The sequence below is a fragment of the Felis catus genome, chromosome X (genome assembly GCF_018350175.1).
Source record: "Felis catus isolate Fca126 chromosome X, F.catus_Fca126_mat1.0, whole genome shotgun sequence".
In the NCBI taxonomy this organism is placed as follows: domain Eukaryota; kingdom Metazoa; phylum Chordata; class Mammalia; order Carnivora; family Felidae; genus Felis; species Felis catus.
The window spans coordinates 41,742,457-41,758,786 of NC_058386.1; the positions used below are offsets into that span (position 1 = coordinate 41,742,457).

At 51.1% G+C, this 16,330-nt stretch overlaps 1 protein-coding gene across 3 annotated transcripts; it reads right to left on the bottom strand.

Annotated features, from left to right (window-relative positions):
* Positions 1–1,573: 1,573 nt before the first annotated feature.
* ELK1 (ETS transcription factor ELK1) lies at positions 1,574–16,146 on the bottom strand. Of its 3 annotated transcripts, XM_019823386.3 has the most exons (7): positions 15,979–16,137; positions 8,777–8,834; positions 7,591–7,864; positions 4,899–5,348; positions 3,817–4,263; positions 3,049–3,150; positions 1,574–2,963 (listed from the first exon to the last, which is right to left on the bottom strand). In XM_019823386.3, the coding sequence occupies exons 3-7, from the start codon at positions 7,798–7,800 to the stop codon at positions 2,865–2,867; spliced, it is 1,308 nt and encodes a 435-aa protein (XP_019678945.1). In that variant the 5' UTR covers positions 7,801–7,864; positions 8,777–8,834; positions 15,979–16,137; the 3' UTR covers positions 1,574–2,864. The 3 variants fall into 3 exon arrangements, with proteins under 3 accessions (XP_019678945.1, XP_006943739.1, XP_023105057.1); XM_006943677.5 differs by lacking the exon at positions 8,777–8,834 and having other exon boundaries at positions 15,979–16,136; XM_023249289.2 differs by lacking the exons at positions 1,574–2,963; positions 3,049–3,150; positions 3,817–4,263; positions 8,777–8,834 and adding an exon at positions 4,270–4,561 and having other exon boundaries at positions 15,979–16,146.
* Between the last annotated feature and the right edge of the window lie 184 nt (positions 16,147–16,330).

Sequence of the window (16,330 nt, forward strand, 5' to 3'; positions counted from 1 at the left end):
ACGGTCTCTTGCAAGGAGGTTCATATACACTCAGACCATCTGTATCTCAGATGCTGTCTCGGTCACCTGTTCACTGTCACGGTCCTGTTTCTTCAGTCAGCCTCTGCCATCTGTAGTCACCAATTCTCAACTGCTATGAGGCTCTCAGTGTCACACACACACACACACACACACGGTCTCTCATGGCCTTGGTCCTTCACACCATCTTTCCTTAGCAGGGACACTTGAACACAGCTACAGCCTTGCCCGCTTCTCCCACATACCAATCCCATGGCCTCCCAGGGCCTCATTTTCTGATTTTCACACACATTAAAACCTCTAACTAGGGGCACCTGGGTGGCTCAGTGGCTTAAGTGTCCGACTTCGGCTGAGGCCGCGGTCTCACGGTTTGTGAGTTCGAGCCCCACACTGGGCTCTCTGCTCTCAGTGCAGAGCCCACTTCAGATCCTCTGTCCCCTTCTCTTTCTGCCCCTCCCCAGTTTGTTCTCTTTCTCTAAATAAATACACTTAAAAAAATATTTTTAAAAACCCCTCTGATTAAAGTCCCACATGAGATGTTTCACAGACTCGCTCACACACTGCTGGGCTGTTGATTCTCTCTCACACAGTGCCGTGTTCCTTCTCGGCTCTCACTCACAAACACACTTATGTGGTCTCTCGTACTGTTTCAGTCACTCGGCCTCGCCATCATTTTCTCTCCTGCTGTCACAGTTCTCCCTGAGCTCCCGGGCTAGACTGGAGTAGAAACTGTAATCAATCTTCCACTCGTCTCAGGTATACACACACACACACACGCACACAAAGCACACGTACACATGCACATGCACACTTTGCAGCCTCACGCTTCCCTGGCCAGAGCCATCTTTTCTCAGGTGCTCAGTCTTTGCTAGTCTCACACGAACAGTGTCGACACACACAATCACGCGTTCCTGGATCTTGTGTCTCAGGCACCCATCTGGCCTCACAGCCATTTTCTCCTCGTACCATCGACTTTCCCCACAAGGCTGCCATGGCTTCAGTTGCTACCACAGCCTTGCGTGAAGTTTCACACACAAACCATCTCCCGGTCATCTGCTTATTTACAGTGAAGTGTCTCTGACCATCTCCACTGCACCTTCGTGCCCGTACAGGCTCACACATTGTTTTGGTCACTCGGTCTGTCTCACTCACCATCATCAGCCTGTCAGTGTCGGGGGTGTGGCCCCCGCTACCTTTGCCTAAACAGGACTTCACATGCACCTCCGGTCTCGTGCACAGTACCTTAATCAGTCATTCCGTCCCACAGTGATTTTCTGCCACACAGCCATAACTTCTCACATAGACACAATGTCGCTTGTGGTTACAGCCACCACTCTCTCATACACGGTTTCACACGCATGCATGCACGATCACAGCTCTCCACACTTGCTCTCTTCTTCACACATGTGGTCACCGATCTGCAGTCTCTCTGACACACACCGGCCATGCTACCTCTCGTAGTCAATTTCACACCCTCACCGCCCTTCATACAAGCTCCTGCCTGTCACAGTCAGTCCCAATGGTCTCAGGGAAAAACAGCTAGCAGACTCCAACATCACCTTTAAAAATATATATTTACAGGAACAATTCCCCATTCTCTGGGACTCTTAGAAAAAAAAAAAGATCCATTTTTTTTGGGGAAGTAAAACAAACGGTGGAGACAGGTGTAGCACCGTCCCCCAAATCACCAACCCCCAGGTCCCCAGGCCCGGGCTGGACCGGTGCTTACAGGAGGTGAGCCCAGGAGTCTTTTGAACCCACCCTCCTCTCCAGCCTGGAATTAAGATAGGATAGGCTTTATGCCCCCCATTCCTCCCTCCCAACTCCAGGGACACTTAAAGGGTCCTTTGTACCCGCCCGCAGGAAATTGGGGGGCTGGGAGGGAGGGAGCTGAAAATACACGTTTGGTATCAAAAATAAACACTTGGGGGTGGCAGGAAGATTCCCCCCCAAATCCCTTCCTTCCCACCCACCCCATCTCAGATATAGGAAGAGATGCTCCCCTCTCCCCTATTGAAAAGCCCTGTTTAAAAATAGATTATACTATCAAAATGGCAAGGGGTGGGGGACAAGGAGACCTGGAGTACTGGCTGGAGGGGCCCCCCAGACGGGGACCACTCCCCCCAAAAAAACCCTCCATTGGGAGGTAACAGGCAGGACCCCAGGAGTTTGGCAGACACAGGAATGGCTTCTCAGGGGGAGAAGAACAAAAGGAGCATTTCTCCCTGGCCAAAAAGATGGTATCTGAGAGAGAGGCTGGGGAGGTGGAAAATCCTATTTCAAGGGTGTGAGACTTCCTCGGCCAAGACTCCCAAACCGTTAAACGGCACAAATTCTTCCTGGACCCTTGGGTATGGCCAGGAATAATAAACTACAATAAGCTACCTCTTCTACCCACACCCCCAAATGGAGACAGGGCTCCCTCAGCTTCCCAAGGGCCGGCTGAGAAATAAATAAAGAAAAGGTCCTTCTCAAGCCAGACCCCGATTATCTCATCTTAGGGGAAAAATGCGGAGATGGGGGAGATGTCCTCACCACCCCCCTAAAAGGGTTGGGCCAGACTCCTCCCAGTGGCCTTCAAAAAATAAATAAATAAACCGCCCCCACCATGGCAGTAGGAGACGTGTAAGGGCGGCCACTGGGGAACTGACCAAGAAGAGAGAAGTTGTTGTGTTTCCTGTGGAAGGGTTATTGAGTGATCCTTCCCAAGAATCCCTACCCTACCACGACTAGAGCACAAGTCTGTCAGCTGAACTATGTTTCTCCTTGAGACGGCTGGCTGGAGAGAAGTTCAGGGCCATGGATGGAGTGACCCCAGAAGGGAGTGGTGGCGGTGGTGATGGTAGTCATGGCTTCTGGGGCCCTGGGGAGAGCACCACGGGGGTTGAGAGGCCATCCACGCTGATGGAAGGGATGTGCACCTGGGCGCTGCCACTGGACGGAAACTGGGGACAGAAATAGGGAAAGGTCAGGGATGGGGGCCATGCCAGGGTCTCTCACCCTCTCCGAGATGGGGGAAGGGGATCCTACCTGGAAGGAGAGCTTGGCTGGGCTACGGGGTGCAATGGGACTCAGGGTGCTCCAGAAGTGAATGCTGGGGGGCAGCGAGCTTGGCGTCAGCAGCACCGGGGTCTGTGGGGGAAGGGGTGGGTGGAACTCAAGTGAACACAGGGCAGGTGTGGGAAAATGGAAAGAACTTGGCTCCAGCCCCACCAGATTTCCCACTTGGACTTCTGAGATTATCTTCCCAAACTGCACAGGCTTACACCCTAACTACTAAGGTCAAGCCCAGGACACCTCTCCAATGTTATACAGACCACCCCTCCCAACTCCTGAGAGCCCACCTGCAGCTTCGCTGGGCAAGACCACCTACAAGACCCCATCCACATGCCGTTTTCAACCTCCTAAGTCACCAACCCATCAGCTTAGGATCAACCTCCAACTCTTACATCCCACTCAACAATATACCTCACAGGAAACCCGCTAAGGAAATCCCAGACCAAAAAGCCCCACGCAGGTTCCTCAACCCATGCCCCAACCCACCAAACAGTTCCCGCACAAAGCCTCTCGATCCCTGCCCACAAAACTCCCCACACCAGCCCTTCATTCGGACAGCCCAACCCAAGGCACCGGAGACTAGTGGGCCCTGCGTTAATCAAGCCCCGTCCCTCCAGCCTGGGGTCTCAGTGCAGCCAATCCGGCTCGAAGGCCCCACCCTCCCGCTCACTCAGAGAAACCACACTGGCTCTCGCAGTCTAGCTCCTCCCTCGCTCGCCCCACCCCTGCACAGGCACTCACCAATGTGTGCGTAGGTAGCAGGGACGGGGTCAGCGCTGGCCCCGGCGCCTGCAGCCCGGAGCCAGTTCCCGATCCTGGAGTCCGCTCGGGTCCTGGCCCACCCAGCAGGCTCGGGCTGAGTGGAAGCTCCAGGTCCCGGGGCTTCCGGCCCTTCTGAGGCTGGGCGATCTCCGTGTTGGAAGCAGTGGAAGCCGCGAGACCGCCGACCTGCGCTGTTGTCTCCATGACGACCGCGGGCAGCCGGGCCGGCCCACCCTCCGCAGGAGGAACTTCCGGCCCGGCCTTAGCGGCTTCCTGCACAAACCCCGCCTCCCCACCGACAGTGGCTTCCACCTCTTCCTTGGGCCCGTCCACTTTCACTTCGGGGGGCAGTGGCCTGCCCAACCCGGGATCCACATTCATCTCTTCTGATTTAGGGTTCTGGGCCTCGGGTGGGGTCAGGATGACCTGAGAGAGGAGGGCGGGCGGGCAGAGGGGGTGCATAAGGATTGCTGGGCTAGCGAAGCCAAGGACTTCTCTTGGAAAGCAGGACTTTGTAGCAGGGGGCATGATCGCACATCAAGGCAGGTACATCGACAAGACGTGGGGCTTTGCCAAGGATGTGGGGCTTCTTCTGGGGCAGCGTCTCTCCAGGGACAGGGCTGCCCCTCAGGGTGGGCTTCCCGGGGACACTGCCCCCATTCATGAAAGCAGTGGTTCTCAAAAATTTGCTTTATGGATTAGCAGCATGTGCCTCACCTGGAAACTAGTTAAAAATACAAATTCTCGCGCTCAACCCCAGATCCACAGAACCAGAAACTCTGGGGAGTGGCCCCAGCAATCGAGTTTAAAAAGCCCTCCAGGTGATTCTGATGAACGCTAAGGTGAGAGAGTCTATGCGTTAAGCAAATGAATTCGGGCACCTTGTGTAGCTTCATACTTGCATAGCTCTCCTCCCCAACCCCTTCTCCCAGGGAACTTCTGTGTCCCTCCTTCCACCATATCTAAGTAGGATGTTTATGCTCCTTCTCCCACCAGCCCGCCTCCTCATTTGGGAACTGTATATCCTCCCTCTTACTGAATTTCTATGTTCCAGTTCTTACCTGCAGAGGCAGGCCAGCCTCCTCAGCCTCCAGGCAGGCCTCCAGGGGGCTTGGACTGGTGCTCCTGCTCCCAGAAGGGGGCACTGCAGCTCCTGCAGGGGCGGTGTTGGAGAGCACTGAGGCAGGCCGAGAATGAGGGGGCGGCTGTGGCTGTGGCTGCAGGGACTGGATGGTGAAGGTGGAATAGAGGCCTGAGCGCATGTACTCGTTCCGGCTGCTGCGCGCCAAGCCACCCGGGCCTGCCATGCCTGCACCCTTGGGTGTGCCTGGTTTCCCAGAGGCTGTGTCCCCGGGGACAGTGTGTACAGCGGTGGGGGCCACATTTGCCACAGTGGAGGTGATCGACACCTCAGGCTGGGGCGGGCAGTCCTCAGTGGAGCACCTCGCGACCTCGGGGTAGGACACAAACTTGTAGACGAACTTCTGGCCGCTCACTTTGCGGATGATGTTCTGGGAAGGGAGGAGACAGGATAGAGGGCCTTAGAGGAGAGGGCCTTAGAGGAGAGGGCCAGAGTTGGGGGGGGGGTACGGATGGTGGGTGGAGGGGTGCATCTCCCAGGGTCTTTCTTGCCCCTCTCCTGTCTTTTTACATATATGCCATCCCACCTCTGTGTCTGCCCCTGCATGGGTCCCCCCTCCCAGCCTATCTTTCACCCACGTCTTTCCTGATTTGGGGGCTCCTCCCTTCTCCTTCAGTTTTTACCTCTCTTCCCCATCATGATTTCCTTCTCTGTATTCTCCCCAGTTTCTCCCCTCTCTCTCCTCTGCCGTCCACAACTCTTCCTTTAGTCTACTGCCGTTCTCCCCCTTCCCGTCTCCCCTCCAGGTCTCCTTCCCATCAATCGCCCTCCGAGTCTCCCTGTCACTTCTCATTGCCATCCGTCTGCACCCCGCGCCCGCCCCCAACTCAGAGACACACACCCACACCCTGAGGCACCTTTCCACAAGGGGCCCACCTAGGGGAGTCGGTGCAGGAGCAGGCTCCAGGAACCAGGGGTGTCTGGGGGGCTAACAGGGCCAGGCCTTGCGGGGGTGGCTGCCAAGACAGTGTTGGAAGTGTAGCTGATGCAGTAAGGCAGGAAAACGAAGTAACTGATGTAAATATTGGAAGAGACTAAATTAATATAGAAGAATGTGGTGAGGAATTGCTGATATGGAGAATTATGTAAAGCTATTGATACAGAAGTACAACAAGGCAACGTCACTAGGGAGAAAAGGCTGAGGAGCCTCACTCTTTTTGTTTTGGGCTTTTTTTTTTTTTTTGCTTGTCACAGTTTCTTTTTTTAAAATGTTTATTTATTTGAGTGAGAGAGAGAAAGAGAGAGAGAGAGAGAGCGCGCTAGCAGGGGAAGGGGCAGAGAGAGAGAGCTCGGAGACACAGAATCTAAAGCAGGCTCCAGGCTCTGAGCTGTCAGCACAGAGCCTGACGTGGGGCTTGAACTCATGAACCTCGAGATGATGACCTAAGCCAAAATTGGACGCTTAACCGACTGAGCCACCCAGGTGCCCCTCACAGTTTATTTCTTGACTGAGCTGTAACTGAGGAGCCCCATTCTTAATACTGTGGTAGACTTTAAAGCTAAGGCCGTTAGAAAATGGAGTGACTGACAGCAAGTAGATAAGAGCATTAAAATACTGGTGTAAATATTGGGGGGAATCTCAAGGCTGGCTGGGTAGATCACAGACCACTTCTGAGATATTTCAGGATAGGTCAGGAGGATCTCAGGGATGTTGTGGTGGCCTCATTAATATTGTTTTGGAGGTTTCAGCTAAAGGAATAAAATATGAAAAATGGAATAAATGCTATAAATAATTAAGGGTGTGCAGCATAGGTCCAGGGCTGTCCTGGGGGACAAGAGGCATGTGGGGGGCACTCGGGCACCTTAGAGACCTCTTAATCCTGGTCAGGTATGTCACAGGGTGGGTCTGTGTTTCTCAGAAAAGGAATGAAGAGGGGTATTCATTAATATTGTTTTGGAAGTTTCAGATAAAGAAGAAAATGAAATAACTGGTAAATTGTGGGGGAGGGGAAACGCAGCACCGGTGTGGGAGTCTGAAAGGGTAAGGAAAATGTAAAATTTTAGCTATAGGAATAAGATGATAAAATAATAAACACTGGGGTGGACCAGTGTTGCTCTGGGAATGCAAGAGAGTGGGGTGTGCGGCTGGCATTATACATGTTGTTTTGGAGGTTCAGCTAAAGGAATGAGAGAAGAATCGATAAAAATGTTCAGTATCCCAGAGGATGAGGTACAGAAAGGTTGGTATAATACTGTCATGAAGATTTTGATGCTGCGAATAAGAATATTCTGGAATAAGAGCGGATTATGAAATAACTGAGGAAGCCCAGGACTGGTCCAGTTCCAGAAGACAGGATGAGGAAGAGTCATTTTTAATGGTGTTTTCAAACAGTTTTAGCTGTAAGACAAGAAAACGAAATGTTGTGTGGGGGGTGGTGGGGTAGGGGTCAGTATTAACACTGCTGTGAAGGTTTCAGCCAAAGCGGTAGCCCAAAGGAAATACCTGAGCTAAATGTCTGGGGTGCCCAACACTGGCGTGAGAGTATCAGAGAACGGGGTAGGAAATAGTAAATTTTGTTTTCAAAGTTACAGCTCTGACAAGTAAGGCAAAAAAAAATGAAATGACTGACGCAAATGTCGGCAGTTCCCGGTCCTGGCCTCCGAGGCCTTACCTTGTCGTAGTAGTACCGCAGGGCCCGGCTGAGCTTGTCGTAATTCATGTTGGTCTTGTTCTTACGCAGCCCCCACAGCCGGGCCACCTCCTCGGCATCCACCAGCTTGAACTCACCGCCATCCCGGGAGGTCCAGGAGATGATGTGGCCGTTGCCTTGTTCTCTCAGCAGCTGCAGCAGAAACTGCCACAGCGTCACAGAGGGGTCCATCGCTGGGGGAGTGCTCACGCCATCCCAGGGGTACCTGGAGGGCAGACGGCTCAGAGCTGAGAGGCTGTGAACACAGAAGGAGGCACAGGTCAGCAGGAGGAGGATTCCTTTTCTCGCCATCTTGGCTCCACCGCTGTCCCCGAAGCCCACCATCATTCCCTAAACCCCCTCAGACTAAATTCTAAGCTCCTCGGCCTGGCTTTGGATCACCCCTCATAATGGTAGGAGACTTTGGGGGACACGAGGATGGTGTGAATGAATTTTGCGTGTGGGGCAAATGTGAATCTTTGGGGGCCAGAGGGCAGACTGTGGTAGGCAAAATTATGCCCCTCTCAAAAAGTGTCCACATGCTGGGGTGCCTGGGGGGCTCAGTCGGTTAAGGGTCCGACTCTTGATCTTGGCTCAGGTCACAATCTCATGGTTCGTGAGTTGGAGCCCCGCGTCTCATTCTATGCTGACAGCGCAAAGCCTGCTTGGGATTCTCTTTCCCTCTCTGCTCCTTCCCTGCTTGCTCGCTCTCTCTCTCTCTCTCTCTCTCTCTCTCTCTCTCAAAAATAAATAAAATAAACTTTAAAACAAAAAAAAGGGAAAAAAAATGTCTACCTCCTACTCTCTGGAACCTAGGAGTATATTATGTTACACGGCAAAAGGAACTTTGCAGATGAACTTAAGGTTATAGGAATTCCCTCTTCTCTGCAGGGGATACGTTTCAAGACCCCCAGTGGATGCCTGAAACTGTGGACAGCACCAAACCCTATATATACTATGTTTGTTTCCTATACATATACACACAGGATAAAGTTTAATTTATAAATCGGGCACACTAGGAGATTAACAAAAATAACTGATAATAAAATAGAACAATTATGGCAATATACTATATCATAAAAGTTATGGGACTGTGCTCTCTCTTCTCAATATCTTATTGTTCTGAACTCACCCTTCTTGTGATGATGTGAGATGACAGAATACTTACACAATGAGATGAAGCGCGGTGAATGATATAGGTGTTGTGACATCGCGTTAGGCTACCACTGTAAGGAAACAAGAGCCCTTAACCCTACAACCTCAAGGAACTAAATTCTGCCAGCAACCTGAGTGAGCAGGAACCAGATGGTCCCCTGGAGCCTCCAGAAAGGAATGCAGCCATGCCCACACCTGGGTTTCGGCCTGGACTCCTGACCTCCGGAGTGCCGACATAATAATGTACATTGTTTTAAGCAGCTGGGTTTGTGATAGTTTGTTACAGCCAGGGTGGAAAACTAGTATAATGCCCCTCACTTTTAAGCAGCTGGGTTTGTGATAGTTTGTTACAGCCAGGGTGGAAAACTAGTATAATGCCCCTCACCTGAACGTTTTCATTTGTATCCTCCACCACATCAAACATCAAGTTTTCCAGGAGGTTCCTTCCACTAGCCCCTCGTAAAAGCTGTTCACTCTGTGTGGGGCTCCCTTCTGCCTACAAGTCTCTCCTATCATTCGAGTCCCAGCCACAGGAGCCTTGCCTTTCTGAAGCCTTCCTGAAACTCAATGTCTGCCCTCTCCTGTCTCTCTACTACACATTCCTTGGGCCTGTTACTGTCCCTGTATGTTCTTCTTCTTGAGAACAGCAATAGCCAACGTTTATTAGGTTCATAACACTTGGCTGGCATTGTTCCAATCAGGCAATATGGCCTAACAGACAACCGCTCAGGTTCAAGAGCCAGATTGCCAGGATCGGAATCCTGGTTCCGCTACTCATTAGCGGTGTGGCCCTGGGCATATTCTTTAACCTCCTTGTGCCTCAATTTTCCCATCTGTGAAATAGGGATAATAATAATGCCGAGTTCACAGAGTTACTGTACAGATTAAATATAATGTGCCTGGAGTACGATAAGCTTTTAATAGTTATTAAGTTCCTAATGTGTTCCTGATTCCTTACCTACTATTCCAAAATCCAAAAAGCTCTAACAACAGAAAACTTTATAAGCCTTTGGGTGGCAAAACCAGATTTGAAGTGAACAGGGCCCTTTCTGGTCTTTATTGATCCTCACTCAGCGTGACTGTTCGTACATTTTGCTACAGCGGTGTTATGTAACATCTTGTATGTGCACCTTGTTGCCTTTCTAAAATCTGAAAAATGTGCAATTCTGAAACACATCTGGCCCCCAAGGGTTTTGGATAAGGGCATGTAGACCTGTACTGCTATTTTTATAGGTACTGACTCATTTATCTCTCATCACAACTCTGGAAAGTAGGTGCTCTTTATTATCACTAATTTACAGGGGAGGAAGCTGAGGCACAAAATGTCCAAGTGACGTGTACAGGCCACAGAGCCTAAGTGGCACATCCAGGATTCGGACCCACGCAGTCAGATTCCAGTTGTCTAAGCCTTTAAACCCTTAGGCTAAACTGCCCCCACACTGCTTCTTCAGCACATCCTGTGGAGAACAGGACCACCCCTGCCCACCACCCCAGAACTGCCCTCTTTGCTGAGGGTGAACTGGAAATAAACATGGAGCTTCCTATTTATTCTCAAGGAATGAGCTTTCATCAATCACCTGTTCACTGGCTGGGATTGTTGGGTTCAGAAGACCTTCCAAACCAGGTTTCAAAGAACCTTCCTCTATTATTTATAGCTTGATTCTTTAATCTGTAATGAAATATACAGTACGAGCCTCTCAGGTCCGAGCTGTTTTGAAGCTCATTTGGCGGACATGATTTTAGGCTATTATACAAGTCACAGAGCCATGAAGTGTCCACATTTGAGAGTCCTGTCATCAGAGGCTTCACTGGGCTTATTTCAAAGACCTGCCTGTTTCAGAGGCACAAAGAGTTCAGTGTGACTCCTGGTGGTAGAGACAGGCAATTTTACCAGTTCCTCTTTCATTCGCGCTAGAACCTATCAATTAAGGTGAAATCCAACCTACCAATTAAAGTGAAATCCGACAGTTTGCTTCAAGCCTCAACAGCACACAGGGTTTTCTATTTTGTTTATCGTATTTCCCACTTGACCCCTAATGAGAGTCCTAGTAATTTGCCTACCTCAAATGTGTTTACTTCTCTTCACCTCATTCATTTAACAAGCATTTATTAAAAAAAATTTTTTTTAATGTTTATTTTTGAGAGGGAGAGAGGGAGAGAACGAGTGGGGTAGGGGCACAGAGGAGCTGAAGCAGGCTCTGCACTGACAGCCTCATGCGGGGCTCGAACTCACGAACCATGACATCATGACCTGAGTCGAAGTCGGACTCTTAACTAACTGAGCCACCCAGGCGCCCCTAGCAAGCATTTATTGAGCGCCAGGTGCTGGGGATATGGCAGTGAACAGACAAAAATCCCTGCTCTAGTGGAATTCACACTGTAGTGGGGAAGACAGATAAGAAACAAGATAAATGAGTACAAAAATATGTCAGATGGTGAGAAGAGCTATGGGAAGAAAATGAAGCAGGGAAAGGAGTTGTTATTTTTGAAAGGGTAGCCAGGGGAGGGTAGGCACTGAGCACCTGACATTTGAGCAAAGGCCTGAATGAGACGAGAGAGTCAGGTTTGTGATGACCCCGGGAGCAGGTCGATCCAGGCAGAGGACACGGGGACACAGCCAGGGTGAACGACCCTGAGGCTGGAGCAGTGCTGGGCAGGTCAGAGGAAGAGAAAGGAGTCTGGCAAGGTCAGAGAGGAGGGAGTAAGGGCACAAAAAGTGGTAGGAGGTGAGAACAGAGGGGCTAAGGGGGCCAGACTGAGTGAGGCTTTTTGGGGCCCTGCAAGGACTGAGTGAGAGGAGAGCCACAAGAGGGCTGTGAACAGAGGCGTAAGAGGCTGTGACTTGGATTTTAACAGGATCCTTCTGGCTGTTGTGAAGAGACCAACTGTAGGGATAGGAGAGGCTACTGCAATAGTCCAAGTGAGAGATGGTGGCGGTGGCAGTGGAACTGGGGAGGGGTGGCTGAGTTCTGGACAGAATGTGAAAACAGAGTGAACAGGATTTGCTGACAAAAAGGATGGGGGTGGGTGAGAGAGGCATCATCAAGGGTGATTCTAGGTTTGTGGCCTGATCGCCTGGAACGATGGAGCTAGGACCAACTGAGATGGGAGCGCTGCAGGAGAGCAGGTTTTGAGGTGAGACTGGGAGGTCAATTTTGGAGATCGTCTCAGAGGCCTTTTAGACACCTATATGTATGCTATGAATAATAATATTGATTTTAAAAATAGTCCTACAGCGCTGGCTGTGTGCCGCATATCATTTAAATCACTTGACTCAATCATCAAAGCAACACTGTGGGGTGGGCATTCTCACGATCCTCCCATTTTCCAGATGAGGAAATAGAGGTGGAGTTTGCCGGCTTGCCCCAAATCACGCAGCCGGAAGCTGGCAGAGCTGGGGTTCAAACCCAGGCAGTTTGGCTCCAGGCAGTGATCCCAGCACTTTACAACACCAGTTCTCTTTGATGAGAGACAGAAGGGGAAGACCCTAGAAGGTGACAGGGATGGTATTTTTACACAGGGTGAGCAGGGAGGGTCCCCTCCTGAAGGGGGGGAGGGAGCAAGCCATGCTGACCTCTGTGGGAAGGGTCTTTGTACACAGACTGCTGTACACAGACTCTAAGGTGGCCACAAGTTTGGCACACTACATCACGGGCACCGTGAGTTCATCCAGGTCCCACCTCTGAGGATATGAATGTGCCCTTCCCTCTTCTCACACCTGATAAACCCTTTATTCTACAATCATCAAGTTCCAGTATCTCCCAGGCAGAACTAAAATTCTTCCTCTGTGTGAGCCAATGTGACGAACAACCTGTCTACTCTCGCAAATCTGTTCTTCTCTCTGGGTCTTTGGTCTCATACTCCTCTGCCCTGTTCTAGCTGTGTGACCTTGAGCAAGTTACTTAACCTCTCTGGGTCTGTTTCTGCAACTGTAAAACATCCTCAAAAGATACTATTCTCAAAGGCTTTTGTGAGGATTAAATGCCAATATATGTAAAGGACTTAGAAAACTATCTCTGGCATGTGGGAGACACCCAACAAATGTTAGCTCTTAGCTTGTGTATCAAGCTAAGATACACAGCCACCCCTCTCCAGTTCTCCTCCCCCCCCCCCCCCCCGCCTTATATATCACCATGGCCTATACCATCTGGCTCTTATCACCACTCTGACCTTGCCTCCTGCCTTCTCCCTCCACTCTCCTCCAGCCACACTGGCCTCCTGCATGTTTCTTCTGTTTTTAATGTTTATTTTTGAGAGAGAGCGAGTGGGGATGGGGAGACAGAGAATCCCAAGCAGGCTCCGTGTGGTCAGTGCAAGCCCGATGTGGGGCTCGATCTCACGAACTGGGTTCGATGCTTTACTGACTGAGTTACTAGGTGCCCCATCCTCCTTCAGGTTTCTTTCTTCCTTTTTTTTTTTTAATGTTTGTTTATTTTTGAGAGAGAGACAAGAGTGCAGGCAGGGGAGGGGCAGAGAGAGAGGGAGACACAGAATCTGAAGTAAGCTCAAGGCTCTGAGCTGTCAGGATGCAGGACTCGAACCCATGAACTGTGAGATCATGACCTGAGCCAGAGTCGGACGCTTAACTGACTGAGCCACCCAGGTGCCTCCTCCTTCATGTTTCTTGAACCCTCTAGGCACAATCTGACCTCAGGGCCTTTGCACGGGCTGTTCCTTCTGCCTGGTACACTCTTCCCCTGGACATTATGGCTTCCTCCCTGACCTCCTTGAGGCCTTAATTCAAGAGTCACCTTCTAAATGAGGCCTGCCCGGTGCCTAAGATTTCAACCACCCCCATACTCTATCCTTGTCTTCCCTACTTCATTTTTCCCCCTTGGTGCTTGTCTAACATACTAGATCTAATTTTACTTACTGTTTTATTTATATAGTCCATCTCACCCACTTTTAGCAAGCGTCTGCTCCACAAGGGCAGGAATTTCTGCCTGTTCTGTTCCCTCCCGTATCCCCAGCACCTAGAAGAGTGCCTGGTACTCAGTAGGTGCTAAGTGTTTGCTGAATGAACAATCCCAACTAGCTTCTTAACGAGCTCTCATATGCCCTCATCATCTCTATCTTCCTCCCCGCCACCCTGATTCGTCTGAAATTATATTTTTCACATTCATTCATGCAACACATTCTTATTGAGCACCTACTATATACTAGGTATATTTACCCAGCAGTAAATAAGCAGACAAAAATTGTAAGCCCTCATGGGACTCCCGTTCTAATGGGGAGAGACAATAAACACAATCAACTGGTAAAGTGTACAGTGTATCTGATAGTGATACGGGGTAAAAGGATCAATAAAGCAGAGAAGGGACTTGAGTCCTGCTAAGTATGCAGGTTCAGATGGTCAGGGACGGGCTGACATTTGAACAGAGCTCTGAAAGGAATCATGGTGAGATCAGGGCTACAGTGTTCCAGGCAGGAAATATAACGAACACAAAGGCCCTGAGGCTGGATCACATCTGATGTGTTTGAGGATGAGTGAGGAGCTCACTGTGGCTGGAACAGAGCTGAGAGGACAAGGTGCAGGAGGTGAGGCCAGACAGGTTACTTGTTTTATTGACTCCCGGGCATTCTTTACACTGGAGGGGAGTCTAGCTCTGATTTCTCCGTTTTACAAATAAGGAATCGGGTGCAGGGAGGAAGTGGTTAAATCACTCAGGTCACAGAGCTGCTGGGATTGGGGGTGGATGGGTGCTGACACAAGGTGTGGAATGGAGGCAGCTCTGCAGGCAGGGGGAACAGCAAAAACAAAAGCTTGGAGATGAGAAGTCATTCGGTTTTTAAGGAGCGGGGTCTCACGTGGGATGGGGTGAGGTGAGAGAGGGGAGCCTCAAAAATTATTTTGTGTTGAGGGGTCACCTAACTGGGGACTTACCTCTGAAGAAGGTATTGAACCCCTATGCTAAACTTTCCTCACTACCTGTCTCATAGGGTGATGGTGAGGATTAAATGAACTCATTAATATACAGCCCCTTGCCAGGTCCCTAGTAGGTGCTCAATAAATGTTGGCTCTTAATGGCATTATCACTATCTTTAACGTATCCATTTATTGGAGTGAGACCGAATGTCTTAGTGGTTAAAATGATGTATATGAGGGGGTGTGTTCTAGAGTGAAAAACACCTGGGTTCAACAGGCACACAGGGTGATCCAATATTAAGAAAGAAGGATGGTAGGGGTGGGGGAGAAGGCCACGGACTGATCCACCACAAGGAAAGGGAGAAGATAAAAGCACCTCCCGCGGGAGGGATTACAAAGCTCTGGACTCAGGGGAGGGTATGGGGGTGTGTGCCTGAATGCAAGCACATGGGTGACAGGAAGGCCAATGAACAGATCCACTGCAAAGGTGGGGGTGGGGGGAGTGCAAAGGCTCATCTAATTTACTGGGGGCAAGGGAAGCAGAAAGGCACACAGACTGCACAACAGTAGAGGAGAAAAGCCATCACACAGACTGATTAAAAGAAGGGAACGAGGCCATGGACTGGGCTACTGAAAATGGGGCGATAAAAAGCACTAAACTGACCCACTATTAAAAGGAAGGGAGAAGCCCAAGGACCGGAGCTACAGTCTACAAAAAAAGGAGGACAGGGCAATGGGCTGATAACTAGGGGGATGTGAATACAAGCCTTTAGACTGATCCACAGTAAAAAAAAAAAAAAAAAGATGTGTGAGAGAGCCATGGACTGATGCGCTGGGGGACTGGAGGAGGCAGGAATACAACTTCAGAGATCAACTCACTGTTAAAGGGGGTGGGGGGGTGCACAACGCCACGGATTGATTCACTACAAGGAACAGGAGTGGTGGAACAAACAAGGCCACAGACGGGGTCCTTGAAAGTTGAGGACAGGCGAAATAAGAACACTCAGGTGCACCTACTGTCAAGGAGTCGGACGATGCCAGAGACTGCTCCCCTCTAAGTGGGGGTGGGGGCAAGACCGTGGGCGAGTCCACTGTAAGGTGGGGTGGGGAGAAATATAAGCACGCAGACCGATCCATTATCAAACAGGAAGGGGGGTCAGGCCACGGTCAGCTCCACTACAAGGGGCGAAGGGAGGGGACAATACCACAAGCAGGTCCACCAGCCGTGGAGGTGGCGGTGGGCAGTCGAACACAGGCAGGCCACGGGCCAAGCCACATCCCTCGCGCGGGGGCGGGAAGGATACGTGGGGTCACGGACTGGCCCTCCACCCTCCAGGCCCCGGGCTCACCTGTGTGTAGCGCAGTGGCAGTGTTGGCAGCTCCGGGGGGCGGGGGCTCCATGCGCAGCCCCACCGCCCCCCAGGCCCGGGCTCCGAGGCGGCGGCGGTGGTGGCGGTGGTGGCGGCGGCGGCGGCGGCAGCAGCTAGAAGCCGCCCCTGCGTTTCCTCACCGCTCACGTGGGACTACTGAGGAGGGGCCGAGCATTCTGCCGCTCGTTGATTGGACAGAACACCGAGGATCGACCGCGCGGCTTCCAAGGCTGGGGAGGCGGGCCCTGCCCCACACAGCTACGCCGTGATTGGCCCAAGGGGAATTGATGGAACGCAGATGGCCGCCTGGGTTCCGAGGGGGCGTGCCGGG